The sequence below is a fragment of the Cyprinodon tularosa genome, unplaced genomic scaffold (assembly GCF_016077235.1).
Source record: "Cyprinodon tularosa strain WSP-4 unplaced genomic scaffold, ASM1607723v1 ctg416, whole genome shotgun sequence".
Lineage (NCBI taxonomy): Eukaryota > Metazoa > Chordata > Actinopteri > Cyprinodontiformes > Cyprinodontidae > Cyprinodon > Cyprinodon tularosa.
The window spans coordinates 623473-642500 of NW_024039137.1; the positions used below are offsets into that span (position 1 = coordinate 623473).

Sequence of the window (19028 nt, forward strand, 5' to 3'; positions counted from 1 at the left end):
GGGCTAAATCTAAACCACCTCCCAACCAAGAAAATAACTAATGCATTATAGAAATGCATCAATAACCTTAAACATTTGACTGATGATTTTAACTTAGAGAAAAAAAAAATAATATATATATATATATGTTTATGTTTACCTTTAAAATACAATAGAGTTTAAATAAAACTGGATTGAAAAAAATTCACGCCTGGGCTTCATTTTATAAGAGTTAAAAAATTCCACAAATGTGATTGGAGCGAAATTAAACTTCCATTAAAGGAAAACAGACGATATGAGATTGATGTCAAAATAAAGGCTTTTTTTTGGCATTCTAATCAGACGGTAGGAAACTATAATCAACCAGTTGTGGTTCTTGGTGACCAAGATGATTCCTTTCAGCAGCACAAGTTGATGGTCCCCAGAGATATACAAAACCAGCAGAAGACTGGAAAGGAGCCGTTTCCAGCTTGGTCAGACCTAATTTTGTGACTGACTCTGATTGACTGACTTGTTTGTTTTAAATTCTTTTTTCCATGATCAGTAAATGCACCATCCTAAATAGCAGGAGGATAAATTAATAACACAGCTCTGCTTAGTGTGGAAGCTGAAGACTTTAAATTTCAACAGCTATCCTCACCATCCTCCTGCACAAACTGATGGGCCCCCAGGTGCTTAAAACCATCAGCGCTGCAACTACAAGTTGCTGTAGTGCAAGCCGACAAAACTAAAGAAGACTGCAGTATATATGTTGAAAGGTTTTTAAGAAACTAAGTGAAAGTTTTTTATTGAAGCCTGTTTGTGGCTGCCATGACCTGAATGACTGAGAATTTACACAGGATTGATTTAGCTATTCTAAGCATCAGTAAGGGGTTTTAAATATAGCTAGAGGAAAGATGCAAGAAAATCTTTAGGAAAAGCGTATATTTTCTATAATATCTACTAAATATATTTCTGTGGTTCATGCAGGCAACAAAAAAACAAGAGAAAGCGGAACTTTCACAGGGTAACAGGAAGACCGAATTAAAGAGACATTATGTACGTTTTTACTAATGAGTATTATTTTTTTTTTTGATAACTTTATAACTAAAACATTGTTTAATGAGCAGACTGGCACCTCTGTAATTCAGCACCAAAGCATCCAAGCGTTATATTCAAGATGGATTTTGTTGATACTCAGGAGCCACCGACATCCAGTTAAATTTAGACACCCATAGCAAATCCATGTAAGTAGAAAAAAAAACTTGTCAAGTACGAGGGTGAGGTACAAGAACGATCAGAGGAATGCTGCAGTTCTGTTTTGGTCACATATGGCAGTATCATTACAAAACTCCATAATGCCTCTTTAAGTACAGCAAAGTTGCTCTGTTTAATAAGTCATTTTTAACATATTCTGTCATTAAACTTGTAAATAAATGAGAGGAGGAAAAACATCAAAATTCTCTAAATTAATACAATTTGATACTGAGCTGTTAACAGTGTAAACCATTTTAAAGATGTGAATTTCATAATAGATTTGTCTTCAGTTTAAAATAAGTCCTGCCTAAAACAGATCCCACACCCACGAAAAAAAAAAAAAAAAGAAAACAAAATTATTTAAGTTTTAAAGGAATTTGCAAAGAACCTCTCTTACTATAAATAACCGTCCATGGCATATACAGTGTCTTGCAAAAGTAATCATACCCCCTGCACTTTTCCACATTGTCACAAAACAAGGACAAACATAAACATATTTCACTGGAATCTTATGTAAAAGATCACCACAAAGTGGTATACAACTGTGATTTACATAGAAAATTATACATGTTTTAAAACATTTCTTTTTACAAACAAAAAACTGAAAAGTGTGGTTCGCAGAAGTATTCAGTCCCCTTTTCTCTGAATACAAACAGATTGTCCTTGGAAGTTGCCTGCCAATTGCTAATGACTAAATGGGGCACACCTGTGTCTAATCTAATCTGAATATAAAGAAGCGGAGAAGTTTAAAGCAGGCTTAGACTATAAAAAGATTTCCCAAGCTTGGAACGTCTCATGGAGCGTTGTTCAATCCATCATCCGGGAAAAGGAGGCTTATGGCACAACTGTAAAGCTACTAAGACAAGGTCATCCTCCTAAACTTACAGGCTGGACACGGAGAGCACTGATCAGAGATGCAGCCAAGAGCTTTGTGGTGAATCTAGATTAACTACAGAGATCCGCAGCTCAGATGGGAAATCCATCCAACTTTTAGTTGTGCAATGAACGGAAATGGTCTTTATGAAAGAAAGGTATTGTTAATAGAATAAGACGTTATGTTGGGGACAAAGGAAACGTGTGGAAAGATGAGCTTTGATCAGATTACATCTATGAGCTCTGTTTGGCCATGAACTAAGACTGCGGATCCCTCTGAACACACCATACCCACTGTCAAATATGGGGGTGGCAGCATTATGCTCTGGGAGTGCTTCTCTTCAGCTGGGACAGCGAAGGTGGATGGAGCAAAGTACAAAGCAGAAAGGAAGAAATCTTGTTGGAGTCTCCAACAGACTTGAGAGTTGGGCAGAGGTTCACCTTCTAGTAGGAGAACAATCCTAAACATAAATCTGGGGCTACAGTGGAACGCTTTAAAATGAAACGTGTTCATCTGTTAAAACGGCCCAGTCAGAGTTCAAACTCCAAACCTAAGAGAGAATCTGTGGCAATGCTCTCTATCTAATTTGACTGAGTTTGAGGTGTTTTGCAACATCAACAAAAAAAAAAAAAAATGGCCAAAAGTTTATGTTACTTCATGTGAATAGCTCATAGAGACATAGCCTAAAGGACTTGCAGCAGTAATTTCAGCAGAACGTGGGTCCACAAAGTATTGAGTAAGGTGGGCTGAATGTTTTTGAACAATGGCCTTTTCGTTTTCTTATTTGAAACCAGTCTGAATCACTGGACTCAATGGAACCGTTATTCATTTGTGTTTCAAGTTTCTTGAGCCAATATTCATTGCATATCAATAATATCTATGTAAATTGAATTGAAATGTTACAGGGATGTAGTCACCTGTCTACTGAACATAGGTACTGACTCATTTAATGGGATACAAACCACACAAAGTGCAAATAGACTTGACTTCTGTGGCTTTCACAATGTTTTACATATAAATTAGAAGCAGCTATATTGATCTCTGCGAATGCTGGGAGTCAACATTCCAAACTTGAATTTTAAATTTAGAGTTGGTTCCTGACTTTTACAGCTTTAAACTCTAAATTTTTAGTCAACTTTATAGTCATTTTTAAGTAACAAATAAATGCTAAATACAGTGCAAAAACAGCCACCTCAAATCAAACCTTCTCTGCCTCATTATAACTCCTACTGCATCACAAGACAAACACTGCAAACAATGTAGGAAGTAAGTTAGTACCTGAGTAAAATTCCCATGAGAAAGCATGGCCACAGAAGGCAGGAGCTGCTTTATTTTTGGGAGAAACTACAGCTTATATTAGTCCAATTATTTCAACATTTTCAAACACTAACAGTAAAAGCTTTAAAGCAATGCATGCTGCGTTTGACTATTAAACACAGAAAACTCAGCCAGCAGTAAGCATGAGGAGCAGCTGTTGGCTGATGGCTCTAAGTGACAATGTGAGAAGCTTGGAGACTGCAGTGTATGACACAAAAAGCCAGTTGCTCTTAATAGATTTGATGTTCATAAAAATAAGTTAGCTAAATAATTTAAAAGAAAATAAAGACAAAAAAGGTAATTAAAGTGCCTCCTATTAGACAATAATGTCTGGAGAAAAAAAAAGAAAAAATAATAAAATGCATCTTAAATGGTTGATAAAACTAATAACCTGTTTGCTGCAATAATGCATTATATATATATATATATATATATATATATATATATATATATATATATATATATATATATATATATATATATATATATATATATATATATATATATATATATATATATATATATATATATATATATATATATATTTTGGTAAACACAGAAAAAAGAGCCATGAGAAACTTTCTCAACTTTGTCAATTATAGCTAAAGCCCTGTATAAAACTTTGTAAATTAACTTATATGTACAATAATTAAACATAACATAAAATCCTCTTAACCCTTTATAGGGCAAGTTAGCATTTTTGATCACTTGCATACCCCTTACAAACGGAGTACCATTTCTTTTACACTGTGTGTTTTTCATGAGTTTCCTATAGAAGCACTTTTGTTATTTTTTTTTATATATCCATATTTTTTGAATGTTACAAAGGTAATAAGGCCTTGTCCTGGATTCCAATAACACACTACAAAAATGATCTATAAATTTGTGAAAATGTCTTAAAATAAGTGTATTTACCCTTAATTTGATTAGGTAAATAAGAAAATCTTCCAGTTGAAGGAACATTTTTGTCTTAAAATCAGATTATTTGATATTATGCACTTGAAATAGGAGACTGGATTTTTTCCCCTTATTTTAAATGTTAATTTTCTTATTTCATTTGCATATTCCATGTCACTTACCTGCTCAGTTCAAGAAAAAATACACTTGTTTTAAGAAAAACTGACTTACTTAGATTTCAGTTTTTTGCACTGTACTCTTTTTGCTTGAAATTTAGATAGTATTTCACTTAATGCCCTATAAAGGGTTAAACAGATGCATTATATATAAAAAAAAAAAACTGAATAACCAAAGACTAACATGTAGTAAAAAACATTTAATAAAGTACGTTTGCGAAAATGTCCTTCCTATAATGATATACAAAAACTGATGAAGCAATCAACCATCAGGTAGTTTAGTTCCATCTAAAATTAACTATTGACTGCAAATTAAAATAGCAGATCATCAGGAGACATTTTTTGGTGCTTTTAATGTAATTAAAATAGTTGTTTCAGTTTATATACATAGTGGAAATGCATTATTTGTCATATAATTATTCAAGTCTTTAAAAAAATAAACTATGGTTTAAATAGCATACATATATATAGCATATATATATATATATATATATATATATATATATACAAAGTCACAATTACATTAGATCAGACACATTGGGAATGAAGAAGTAGAATAATCCTTAAATTGTTGAAGGGTATACGCCTATTACTCACAATTTCTATGTTTCAGCAAACTAACAGGAAAGAAATATTTTGTGACAAAATTTTATTCCTAATGCTCTCTTCAGATTATCTTTGCCAGCAAGTTTTGCTCATTTTTAAAGCTACAGCAGCTGAAATGGCACAATAATTAAACCCAATAGGGATGACAGTAGTATAGGATGCAGAACCCCAGCTCCTTCTGTACTTCTCAGTTGTTTTGTCCTTGGGCAAGATATTTCACCTGAATTGCTGACTGATGGTGGTCAGAGGGCCCAGTCGAGCCTGTGTACAAGCAGCATCGCTTCTGTCTGTGAGCAGCTTGGACTACAATGGTTGAATGACTAAATAAAGAAAAGGCTCCGATGGTTCACTAGTGTTGTACATCATGTTTTTAAACTGTAAACAAAGTGTTTAGTGTCTGTCTCGCTGAAGATTAAACTGTTATAGAAAGAGGAAATCACTAGAAAACAGAATTACGCCACTTTGAAAAAGCGGAGTTTGAAAAAAATTACTATTAATATTAGTGTCCTGCTGCAGAATTCTGGACGTATGGTGATCATATCATTTTCTATGCAGCTAATGTACTTATTTCAACATACGTTTCTTAGTATTTAGAGTGTAATGCAGCCTCCTTTGAAGAGCTTTTATAACAGATCTATTTTAAACTAGAGACCAAAGTGTAACTCATCAAACAAGTCTAAAGAGCAAAGCATATTGGTGACATAATGGATCTTATTTAAAATCTGACTGAATAATAGATATGATGATAACAATTAATGTTAAGTCATTTTATTTATATATATATATAATTAAGTCTCAATGATGTATATTTAAATCCTGTTAATCTTTTTAAACTACTGATATGATCCTTTTATCTTCTGAGTAAATAAAAGCCCAACAAGGGAAAACTGTCAAAATAACTAAGCATATTCTATTTGTAATTGTTATCACTGGTCCGTATAGAAATAATTATAAAAGTGTCTACATACAATACAATACAAGGTTTCAAAAATAATCAGAAGCTTTTTGATGGATTCCGTCTGGGGCTCATAAGTTACAAAAGAAATGAGCTAATTTCTTTAATTAAACTGCGTTTAAAGAAACCCAAAACCTCAAATAATGAATAAAAACCAGCAAAAAAAAAGCACAAAACACCCACATTAACATAACAATAGCCTTTAGCCTATAAAAGCAAGCATGAATCGGCACACAGATTAAAAAAATATGATGTTTTAGATGAGATGCTTCCTCACCTACGTCCTTTCCATTCAGAGCACCCTTACTGTCACAGTCTTCTGTTGGACAACAAACAGGGAGAGAGAACAGGGTAAGAAGAGGGAGGGGTTGCTGCAGAGGGGACTCTGAGACGAGCAAGCAGCAGACACAGTGCATTTCCAAGGGAAGGTGAGGTATAAGTAAAAACAAAATGTTTTAAAACAAGTGCATGATCCTGTATAAAGGAAGAACTGAATGAATCTGTTGCAGAATTTCAGGTGGGTCAGAGAATTTCCTAACAGTGCTTAATGAAAATGTGGTGATGTGGACCCCGAGGCATCAAACACAAAAACAACAAATAAGAAAAATAGGAATTATATAAACAGATAAAAAATATTAAAGAATACAAAGGCTACATTTTTTTTAGGAGATCCACTGAAAAGCTGTTATTAGAAAAGCTTTGGGATGCTGCATTTTCTGCTTGGTTTTAGTGATGTGTTTGTGTTTAACATCTCAGGGCAGTTGTCACTATGGTGCATGGTGTCTAATATGAGAGTTTATATACGTACCTTTCTCTGCCCGGTCATCTGAAGATGGCAATGTGAGAGTAACACAAAGTATCAGTGTAGAAACTGTAATAACCACAGCTCTAGGCCTTCTATTGAACAAATAACAACCTTTGTTTCAAATGACCAAACATCTAAAACACATCAAATCCAAGTTAGTCAAGCATTATTTATCCTTAGTCTTATCAGTGAGGTCAGGTTTTTTCAGCCAGGTTGTAGTGAAAAACTGAAATACACCCATGGTGTTAAATGCCATTAATTTGGTGCTTGTGATATTAAAATTAAAATGCAAATCAATGTTGTTGTTTTTTTTCCCCAGAATCCTGCATTTGCAAAATATATATATATATTAAAAAAAAAAACTTAAAAACTAGGTAAAAACTGGCTTTGGTGGTGGGAGTAAATGTATATATCTCTGACTGTATCTATTATAATCTGTGTTGGGGGAAAAAAAACATTCTAAACTCAAAGTTATGCAATTCATCAACATTTACAATAAAATATTTAGATTGTTTATTATGATTATGATATAACACCTGGAAAACACCAAAAAGAAAAAGTTAAATGTACTGTTGTATGATTTAATGCCAAGTGTACAACCAAGCCTCTGACACATTTCTACTATAAAAATTTCATAGTTCCCAAAGCTAAATGTTTGTAATGTTTAGGTCCTTTATGTTAATTTCTAAATTAAGTCTGCCTTTATTCACTAGGTTTTAAGATTAAACCTGCCAAAATCAGGACATAGGTAGGTAGGAAGGAAGGAAGGAAGGAAGGAAGGAAGGAAGGAAGGAAGGAAGGAAGGAAGGAAGGAAGGAAGGAAGGAAGGAAGGAAGGAAGGAAGGAAGGAAGGAAGGAAGGAAGGCAGGCAGGCAATGGATGAAAACATAAATGGACACAAGGGACCAAATGTTGGACCTTGGGAAAATAAAAGCTCTAATATTATTTTTCCATACATGCTTAACTAGATAATAGTAACAGCTAATTCCATACTTTTACAGGATTGTCCACACTGTGTCAGTTGGTCGGCAGATGTAGAAAATTCCTACATTTAACTGAAAAATATTGTCTGCCACAACTTTTATGCTACAACAGGTTGGGGATAATTTTTTCTCTTTAAACAATATCTATTCTCGTTTTAGAGATTAAACCACCCATCTTCTCCTGCTTATTCCCTCAAGAGGCGGGGTCCACTTGGGACAGGTCGCCACATAGAGACATAGACGTACAACCATGCCACACACACTCACACCTAAGGACAATTTAGAGAAGCCAATTAACAACAGTCATGTTTTTGGACTTTGGGAGGAAGCCGGAGTACCTGGAGAGAAACTACGTATGCACAGGGACACCATGCAAATTCCAATGCAGAAATACCAGGAATCAAACCTGCAAGGCAACAGTGCTAAAAACTTTTCCACCGTGCAGCCTAAGATGAAACCAATCTTTTTTAAATAATCTCTTTTTCTTTATGCCCTTGCTAGATTGGATTTGACATATATTACAGGGACTCTCCATTTGATGCAAGCGTCATGTGCATTTGAAGTTAAGGCTCATACGTGATGAGCTTTTCTGAGATTACTGAGGTAAACAACTCTTACATGCTGCAGCCTTGGGGGACAGAGGAGCAGGGAGGGAATTCATCTTCATTCTGTATCTCAGACGCCTGGAAGAAAAACAAAACCAAAAAATGTTAATTATTCCCACATACATAAATATAAATAGTAAAGAGGAGAGCTTACCTCTCCTGAAACTGTGTAGAGGGGATGAGGGCAGCGCGAAGGTTGCAGTCACCAACTTTCTTGGCTTGCCACCAGGTGGCATCCTCCTGGCTAACGACCTGAAGAATGTCTCCTCTCTTAAAAGGAAGTCCAGCCTCTTGACACGGTGTTGCTTTGTCCTCAAATGGCGTGTAGTCAAACATAGCCCGAAGATAGACCTTTGTTGACATTAAATAATCTATGATATTTTATCAAGTATGTATGGATGGATTGATCTTGATACTAATAAATGTAAATATTACTCTGCTCTCCTTCAGTCTGTCTTCTTCTGCCAAAGCCGGGATGATTTTCAGTGTGATCGGCCCTTGGGACTGAGACTGATCAGACATCAGCAGAGAAATGCAGTCAAGCATAAACATCAGCATCAGCAGTAAAAAACAAGTGTACTTGTAGAAAAGTAGTTTTTCTTTACCAGGATCTGACTAATCTCATCAGGCCTTTTGTGGGTAATCAGATTTCCGTTCACCTCTCGCAGCTCATCTCCTACATTCACCAGACCTAATAAATAAAAATAAAAAAAACATAAACAATTCAAACCACAGGCAGCTGTTCTGTGGAAGCAGAGTTATTTTCTACTGGCAACAGATCAACAACATCTCCATGGCAACAGCCAGTCATTTGTAATCTGGAAATATGCAATTTTGTGGCCATAATCTCAAGGATTTGATGCCTGTTGACAGGTCAATAGGCCACACTGTTTAATCTCTCCACTGCTCTCTCCATGTTACAGCTCTGATGACATCATTGTCCAGCATAATAAGAGAAAGAGATTACTGTTGTATGCTATATAGTAGCTGTAGGATTATTTACATATGGCCCCTTCATGCCGCTGTGCCACTGAATGTTCTTTTTTTCCCCTAAAATAACTGAAAGCTTTTCCGATAAAAAGTCCTTACCGCTGCGGTCAGCCGCCCCTCCCAGCATTATTCTGGCCACGATTACGGCTCCTGTGGCTTCATCTCTCCGAATGGTTGCTCCCTATTAAAGGATAAAGAAATTATATAAAAATTGGGGCTCCAACTAATTATTTTGCAAATCAATTAGTCTGTCATTTATTCATTTTTTTAATTAATCGATTAACAATTGAATAGCAAAAGGTACCTAAAGAAGATTTTACACATTAAACACACATTAAACCAGGTGAAACTAAAACTTTTCCACTTGAAGAGTTCTGGATAGAGCATATTGATACACAAAAACCTTTTTTTAATATTAAATGCAAAATGTTTATAGATTTTTTTTTTTTTACAGTTTTAGTATATTAGCTGCACTAATTGGGTCAGCTAAAGGCATATTTTACAGTCTCTATGCACCGGTTAAGGATTAATTGATTATTCAATTAGGTGACGATTATTTCTCATACAGATTATATTGATACGTTTTTGCAAGATGAAATTATGTCCAATAACTTTAGCTTGAGAAACAAACTCTGAGCATCAGTTTGAATTTATTGTAATAATAAATAATAATGCTAATATTAATGATAATAACAATAATACATTTTATTTCAAAACACCAAATGGCACTGGTATAATCAAATAATCCCGACACAATATTAAAAACAGGAAGGCAATCAATGGATTCATGCAGTATTAAACAGATGCTTTGATTTTAGCAGAGGGTTTATTGTGGATTTTTCTCTACTTAAAAGCAATCATTTAGATGTAGAGGCTTAAATATATCCATCCATCATGAATATTTTTTTTAACTGTCCCTTAACAAGCTGCACTTTAATTTAAGTCTTTAATTAGCTTCATCGTTAAATCAAACTGCATATTTGAGCACTCTTTTGAGTTAGATTGGTAAAATTTGAATATTCACTTTTTAGCAAGTAAATATATTTTCAAGCTCCGGACAATTCTAGGAGATTATTGTTAAAAAAAACTTTCCTGTTCCAAAACCAGATGTATGTTTTTGGGTTTACTGTTCTGCTGAACCACTAGTTTGTCCCACACCAATCCACTGGTTATATAAAAGAATTTGAAAGACGTGCTTCTCTTCGTTTTACCATCAAAAATCTGCCACATTTCAATATCACTGGGATGGGACCTCAGCATGATGCTACCACCAACATGCTAAATTGTTCTCAACGTCACATTGGTTCCCCCAAACATTCTCTTCATAGCAACAGGTCGGTACAATGTTATTATTTCCTCTTACAATAACCTTGGCCTTGTCGCCACAGCTGGTGCCTGTTTCACCTACAGCTGGCTGTAAAAAATTAGATTTTTAAAATCATGGACATGTTTGATTGCTTGATAAACATAAAGGTCCTAATAACCTCAAAATAAATTAACCAGTAGAGGAACTGTCATATATCCCAAGAGCAAACTGGAGCAAAGTTTCTAACTGTTTAATATAAATATTAAAAAATCATCTTTGCAATTATCCTTACCAGAGGCTCTTTGTTCTTGACCAGACGGACGATCTTTACAGACTCTTCCTCAAAATCATCCTCCAAGTCTTCAGGCAACGGTGGAAGAACTGGGTCAAATTTCTTTTGGGCAACAATGTCGTGAGCTGAAAGCACTGCCTGCATGAACCAAAGGGTTAAAAAAGATGCGTAAAAGTAGATCAATAAACTTCCAGAGGCTAATAGTGAGCAGAAATAAAGCAACCAAATATTGGAGAAATATTTGTTGGGGAAAAACACAAAAACCATGAGAGATAATGCCTATTTTATTTTTTAATATAAATACCCTTCCCGACCAAAATTTCCAAGAAAACTACTAAGATATAATCACTTATTCATGCTTAACTCAGAAATATTGTCTGAGCTTAGGATGACCAACTCTGACTCAGAAAAACTAAGAAGATGTAGAGAAGCTCAAAGGAAGGGAAATACGGGGTGCATCCTAAAATAGTTCAAAATGTAATAAAAACTAAATGAACATAATAATGGTCAGCCTTTTTAAGCCTGTCTATGGCTGAATGTTTGTGCATCTACCTTCAGGTGGGGCGTGTTGAGCAAAAGGAGAAGTTCTTGCTCATCTTCCTGCAGTGGTCCGCTCTGAAGTTCTTCTGCCAACTAACAGGCAAAATCACACTTACTGCTTTCATATTTTTCATTAAAATACCACATGGATTTCTCAGTGTTATACAGAAAAAAAACTGTGATATTTAAAGAGTATTTGGAGGTATTGGGAGGGGAATTTCCCTGCACCTACATCCTCTGCCAGACAGGAGGCGCTGTGTAGGACAGGAGTGGGGCTGTATTTCTCATACTGCTTTAGTCGCTCATGGATCTGCAGGAAAATAAGAGAAACTAAACAGATGTAAGTAAAAAGAGTCTAACGGAGAGGATAATTATTTAGTTGAAAATTGTAAAATTCAATTTTAGTGTTATTATATCTTTTTTGGTATGTAAAACTACATTAAAGTGATATAGTTCCGTGATATGACATTTTTAACATTTAGACACCACTAGCTCACTCTAGTTGCACACAAAGTTTCACTAAAAGATAACCATGTCCTGCTGGCATATTATTAGTTATTTTTTCTGGTTTATGATTTATTTTTTGCTCATTTTGTGTTTGAGTATATTTACAACAACAACAGATGGAGAGCACATGTTGATTTTACCCCCGAACATATGACCAGCGGATGTTAATGGGGTATTTTTTTTAAGCAGTCATAAAAAGTATTCTATTTAAGATCTAATTGTAGATATGAACTCAAGAGGATTTGATTGTTAAAACTGAATCAAAAGGAAATTTGGAAACATATTATTTGAAGGGTTTGCACAATTATACAACATGGTTTTTTAATGGTGTTGCCCAATATCTGTCAGAAAAGTCCTAAAACCATTTAAAGGGTTGAAACCTGGATTTAAAAAACAGTTTGTGCACTTTCGAGAGTCACTGTATGTCCTGATGCTGTGGCAAAGTCTGAGCTAAAATCCAATGTAGTGATAGAAAAAAATGAATTGGTGGACAGACATTGCTGACCAAGGAATCACAGTGATTTCTAAGGTTAAATTTGCTGCTATAAGAGCTCTGATAGCAGCTGATCTGCTCCCTAGCGTTATTTGTCCTCTTAACTCTAAACATGCAACTTTACTTATACCGTCTAAACCAAATAACCTAAACTACGTTTCATTACATATTTGCTATCAATTCTGATAGCAATATTTTGTGGAAAAAGGGTTATACTTTGTTTATCTGTTGTAAATCGCATTATTTGTGCAATGGAGAATGTTTTTTCTTGTCAATGGAAGACATGATGTAACATGTCAACAATAGGCACAGAAATGTAGATAAAACTTAGATTTTTTATCTGACATATTTCCTCTACCTTCATCAGGTAACCAATGCTTTTCTCACTGAAGACGTCTCGGAGGAAGACCAGGTCCTCTTTGTGGTTGGCATCAGGGTGGAGCTGAGATGTGAGAATGGCCAGAGTCTCATGTAGCCCTGCCAATAGTTTATAAAAATCCAACTGTTACCAGCACTCCTGTTATTTTATTTTTATTTTTTTATCAAGTATCTGAAACAGTAACTAATGTGAAGTAGTAGGTGGAATATTTAATTCAGTCTACCTGTGTTTGCAGAAATGATTGGCATGGCTTCAACCCTCCAGAAGGGGATAAAGAGATGGAAAGAACAAGGAGAGGAAAGGAGGGAAAGTTGTTGACTCTTCTTTTGGGACTTTCTTTCCTCAAGTTTGGAAAAATCACAGACAACTACAAAAAAACAAGCATAGCATAAAGATCATTTTTAGATGAAAAAGAAAAATACCAGCACATTTCCTTCTATTAAAGGAGAAGTTCGGTTTTTTACACTTTTAGCCCATTTTCTGTAGTGTCCAGGATGAAATCGAATGATCGACACCAAAAGTTTGACAATTGCTCCTGTCTCTGCTTTTTGGCTCATTTAGAATCAACCCCTGGCTGCTTTAGAATGGCTAGCATAGAGCATGTCCGATAATGTCCTTAAAACAACCTTAAACGTTCTTTTTTTAAAATATGCTACTCACCGGGTCGTCAGCGCTGTTCAATGACGTTCCAAAAAAAGTTTCGTGAAGAAAAAACGTTCCTGTAGTGTTTTATTTAGCATTGTGTAAATCCCATTGAGTTCTGTAGGAATAGTCAATATTCCGCTGCCACCGGAAACGGAAATGGAGCCTGTTTACACAGTTGTAGTCTTTTCGCTTCACTCTGTGTACTCCGACGTCGAGAATCAAGAATCCACCTTTCGTATTCCATTTTCAGAGTTTTTTAAAGTGTTTAACAGAGACGTTAGCACCTCGACGTCGGAGTACACAGAGTGAAGCGAAAAGACTACAACTGTGTAAACAGGCCCCATTTCCGTTTCCGGTGGCAGCGGAATATTGACTATTCCTACAGAACTCAATGGGATTTACAAAATGCTAAATAAAACACTACAGGAACGTTTTTTCTTTACGAAACTTTTTTTGGAACGTCATTGAACAGCGCTGACGATCCGGTGAGTAGCATATTTAAAAAAAAGAACGTTTAAGGTTGTTTTAAGGACATTATCGGACATGCTCTATGCTAGCCATTCTAAAGCAGCCAGGGGGTGATTCTAAATGAGCCAAAAAGCAGAGACAGGAGCAATTGTCAAACTATTGGTGTCGATCATTCGATTTCATCCTGGACACTACAGAAAATGGGCTTAAAGTGTAAAAAACCGAACTTCTCCTTTAATATTATATCAGACCTCTCTGATGACAAAAGACCTTATGTGCAGAGAACAGAGTACCATACATCATTTCTAATTTAAATGTCACAAAATTAATAATTATGTAGAGAAAATCCTCTCTGATGGTGATCAATGGATTCATTGCAGTACCAAGACTTTGCTGTAATTGTTAGCCGCTCTTTTTACTGAGGCATGACGCTAATTTCAGACTGCTTTACTGGAGAACTGTGGGGTCAAATAAAGCTGGCAACGTTTGCCTTGAATATTACCATCATTCATCATTGCAATAATACCAAATGCTAATATTTGTCATTCTTGGTTAAATGGAAAGAAGCTGTCGCATAATGCTGCTTATGTACATCTTAGGCCAATAGTTTCAAAATGTTAAATAATTTATTAAAATTTAAAAAAGGGGGGAACATGTTAAGATTAACAACCCAAATGTAAAAACAAAACATTAAGCTTTTTGAAATATGGTAGTTTAGTAAAAGGGAAGTTTGAAATAATATCGGAGATAAACCAAATGTAGTACAGCAGAAAATATGCAGCCATGTTTATTTTCACTAGATTTCTCTTCTGTTTTTTTTCTTTTGAAACTCTCAAATGTTTCAAGTAATCCATTTTAAAATCAGACAAAGATATAACCTTAGTTAATAAAAAGTAGTTTTTAGATGAAAACTCTCATCCTCTCTGAAAGATCGAGGGAACAATTTGACCATGGCAGTTTATGAATCCTTACCAGAAGAGACACCAGTTAAGTTTTATAGATAGAAATGAAAAGTAATTATCACTCAATAAATAATGTGATGAACCACATGTTTGGTTCAGTTATCCAGACCAGGAATTGGCTAATTCCAGGTCTGACAACCAATAGAGCTATAAAGATCAAGAAATCACGTAAATAGAACATGTTTGATATCAAGTGGGATAAAAGATTAAAAAAGGTAATGCATTATTGCCCAAAAAATAAAAGAAGAGAAAATGAGAAAAAAAGAAAAATAATATTACATATCAGTCTGGAATGTGTTAAAAAAAAAAAGGAGATCGTACAAATCACAGTGTCATTAAAGGGACAAACCATGGAAGAGTGTTTAACCTTAACAGGAGTGGATGGACTAGAAAATTACTAAAAGAGGGCATGGATGACTCATCCTGGAGTTTAGAAATTAACCATAAAAAGATAAAACTCAGCGAACTTCATTGTTCTCAGTTAAGGCCACTGTTATTGATGGAAAAATAGAAAAGAAATGAGGCTGTTTCATGGCCACTGCTGTCTGGGAAATAATCTTTCAAATGATGAAAAAAGTGGATATTTTCAAAGCGTATCTGCATTACATTTTGTGTAACACTAACAAAGAAAGCGTTTCATAAAAGCAACATTATACAATGTTTTTTTTCTCCATGCTGTGCAACGATAGAGCTTTCCTTTCACATACATGCACAGGAAGATTTTTATACATCAAAGCTTTATAGTTAACTTTAGACATTTTAAATCAACCCTCAAATTAATGCTGCTTCCACTACTACCCTATTCCATGCTTTAGCTTATTAATAAGGCTTTATAATAATTAGTTAACCAGTTATAAAGGGGGTTTCAAATTTCATACACAACTACAGCTTTAGGGTCAATCTCTGCAGCATGCAGGAAGACTATGAATATCCTGAAGCTGAACTAGTGTACACATTTATTCATGATTAACATCTGTTACTTCATTAATAAATCATGTGTATTGATTTTCTCCTTCATAGAGTCATTGTCTGCCTGAACCGGTTTAATCCACTTGAGGGTTACTAACACAGATGTCTCTTACATTCTGCATCATTATTTATTTATTTATTATTTTATTTATCAAAAATAATAATAAATAATGTTAGAACTGTAAATATACAGTCATGTGTTTATATTACTATTTTTTTAATGTATTTATTAATATTTTCAAGAATGCACTTTACAAAATGAAATTGTCTAGAGGTGTTTTAAATGAAATTTCGCTTTGTTTACACTTGTGTATACAAAATGACCAAATAAATCTAAGTCTAATAATTTACTGCTTAAATAGGTGATTTTTTAATGATGAAAATTAAACATTATTGCCAAAACATTCTGCAAATATTAAGTTGACACCTTTTAGTAAAACATTCAGATTTCTGAGTGGCTGTGAGGCTTTAGTGATGGCCTTGGAAGAGTAGGCCAGCTAAACCAGAAAGTTACTTTTATACATTTGCTGAAGGGGTTTCCTGGAGTTTGAGTCCCGTAAACATGTATTTTTCTGAATCTAGAGAATGCTATTCACCTTGTTGCCTCAAGCAAGTGCGGGATGTGTCTGTAGGAGAATAGGGTATGTGGGTAGCATTTTAGACCCATCTTGTTTTTATTTTTTGTGGTTTTTGTATTTCCAGAGCATAGCAGAGCTTATTCCCAACAGTTTGGACTCTGCCAGTGCTGTATGTTGTCACTAATCTTGTTTGTGGTGTTCATGGTTGGTATCTCAAGGCCTAGTCTATTTTTTTAGACTCAAGTACTGTTACTAACACTCTGAGGAGAGTACAAGGCCAAAACTTATACTCTGTTGAAGGTTTTGGCTTTTAGTACGTGTTCTAACAGCTGAATGCAGCTGCAATAAAAAATGCAATACCAGTGGTTGTGATAGTATACATAGCTGTTTATAACAAATAATAATTAAAAACGGTTCTTTTTTCGCTACTCCTATTACTTTGCCCAGCTGTGCCCGAATAAAGCTGGATACAGTGTGATGAAAGTCTTATGTCGCCACTGTGATTACAAGCCATCTGTGTAAAACTGCTCAACTGTGTGATGATCTTTACCCTCTGTCAAAGCCTCAATCATAATACCTCAGCCAAATGCTGCTGGATGCATTCATATTACAACTCAGTACATTTATGGCATCTCTCTGTTGCAAAAGATGCTCAACTAAGGTGACTCTAGTTTATTTTTATAAGCTAATAACTAAGCCAGAGCATTATTGTATTAAACATATTAATGTAACAAAAGTTATTGATAATAACAATAAACCCTTGGCCCGCTCAGAGGATCAGTAAACATTGTGTAGTAGAGAATTAAATATGTCAGCATTAAATTTGTATTAAATGTGTCTGTATGTGTAGGACGGGGGTCTGGTAAGGAGACAGGGTGCAGCCTGGACAGGTTGGAAAGTTATGCATGCAACACAGAGGCAACATTAATAAAGAACCATGCACATTTTTACATTGAATACCAATAAGTAAGACATTAATGTTTTTGGATTGTTGGAGGGAAATCAGAGTGAGTAATGGGCAGAACATGCATGGATTTGAACCCAGGACCTTCTTGCCTAAGTGCATATTGTTCCATATTGTTGAAGATTTTTTCAAAACTACTAAAATAACAAATTTTTTGGATCCAGTTTAAGTCAAATACAATGCAGCTATTGGTTAAGTAGCAAGTCCAACATTACCTAGCTTAAGCCCGATCTGTTTACGGGGAGATAGAGGGACGGATCAGCATGTTTGCTGCTATAATGTGGACACTACACCGGTCTGAGGTGGAGAGAGAGAGAAGCCACATAGCAAAGCCTTTGATTTACCAGCTGGTCTACGTTCCTATCCTTATTTATGGCCATAGAATATGGATCATGACTCAAAGAATGAGATCCTGATACAAGCTACTGAACTAAGATTCTTTCACAGGGTGGCAACGCACTCCGTGACTGATAGGATGAGGACTTTTTTATTTAACAAACTTGGATCCAATCACCTGTCCATTCACCTGTGACAGGAGGGTGTTTTCCCATCATGCACTATGCCGTGAAGCCTCCTCAGTTGCTTTTTATCAATCCAAATCCACTGGACTTTGTTTCCAAATTTGAAGATGTTTTGCTTCCCATCCAGGAAGCTTTTTTAATAAAAAATGTCAGAAATAGCGTTGAGTTCAAGGCTCTTATACAGTAGCCCAACAACGCCTTTAGAAAACATGCAAATTGCACGCATTTCTGACATTTTGAAATGAAGAAGATTCCTGGATGGGAAGTAGTGCTGCACCAATACCAGTATCGGCCGGGGCTCCAATCCAGCACTAAAATGGTGGTATCTGTATGGGCCAGTACCGATACCATTTTGAGAGCCAAGAGTTTATTCATTGTTATCTATTCCAGGCAGGCAATAAAAAGTTCTACTGTATTCACTTTGTATTAGTCTTTTCCCTGTTTCACAAAGGTAGGTGCAGCTCGACAAAGTCATGAATGGTAATTATTTTACATCCAAGTTGTATGCAGTTCTTTATATATACACACACAGTAATTTCAAACAGATGTATCGGTATGGTATCGGTATCGTCCAATACTGCACAGCCAGGTATCGGGTTTCGGAGCCAAAAATTGGCATCGGCGCAGCACTAATGGGAAGGGAAATGTCTTCAAACTTGGAAACACAGTCCAGTGCATTGATTTTCTTTTTACTTTTTTGGAATGACAATGACCTGGATGACTGGGAATCTATGCCAGCTTTTAATAAACTGCGGCGGCTGGCTCTGACGGCTGATTACGCTCCGTGTTATCTAGTCTGCTTGGCCAGACTACTGTATTAAATTGGAGGTGTTTCTGGACATGCAAACATTATTGTCATAGCCTTGTACAGGAATCTGTTGCTGGCATTCTGGGAAGTCTCTTTAAAGCATTTGGAATAACAACATTTTGTCAGCACCATCAACACCAAGTCAAATTCATTGTAAATGCAAACCTACTTGG

The 19028-nt window shown here is 35.3% G+C and overlaps 1 protein-coding gene across 2 annotated transcripts in view; it reads right to left on the reverse strand.

Moving 5' to 3' along the window:
* Positions 1-19028, reverse strand: part of LOC119792251 (MAGUK p55 subfamily member 3-like) — a 28795-nt gene that overhangs the window by 3390 nt on the left and 6377 nt on the right. The window contains exons 2-13 of one of the 2 annotated variants that reach the window (XM_038298818.1): positions 13164-13307; positions 12920-13038; positions 11794-11871; positions 11574-11654; positions 11022-11159; positions 9523-9604; positions 9039-9124; positions 8869-8943; positions 8588-8784; positions 8447-8511; positions 6849-6866; positions 6318-6425 (exon numbers count right to left, since the gene is read on the reverse strand). In XM_038298818.1, coding sequence (XP_038154746.1) covers positions 6318-6425; positions 6849-6866; positions 8447-8511; positions 8588-8784; positions 8869-8943; positions 9039-9124; positions 9523-9604; positions 11022-11159; positions 11574-11654; positions 11794-11871; positions 12920-13038; positions 13164-13188 — 1072 coding nt within the window. In that variant the 5' untranslated portion in view covers positions 13189-13307. The remainder of the gene's footprint in view (positions 1-6317; positions 6426-6848; positions 6867-8446; positions 8512-8587; positions 8785-8868; positions 8944-9038; positions 9125-9522; positions 9605-11021; positions 11160-11573; positions 11655-11793; positions 11872-12919; positions 13039-13163; positions 13308-19028) is intronic. The other variant, XM_038298820.1, reaches the window with a different exon arrangement.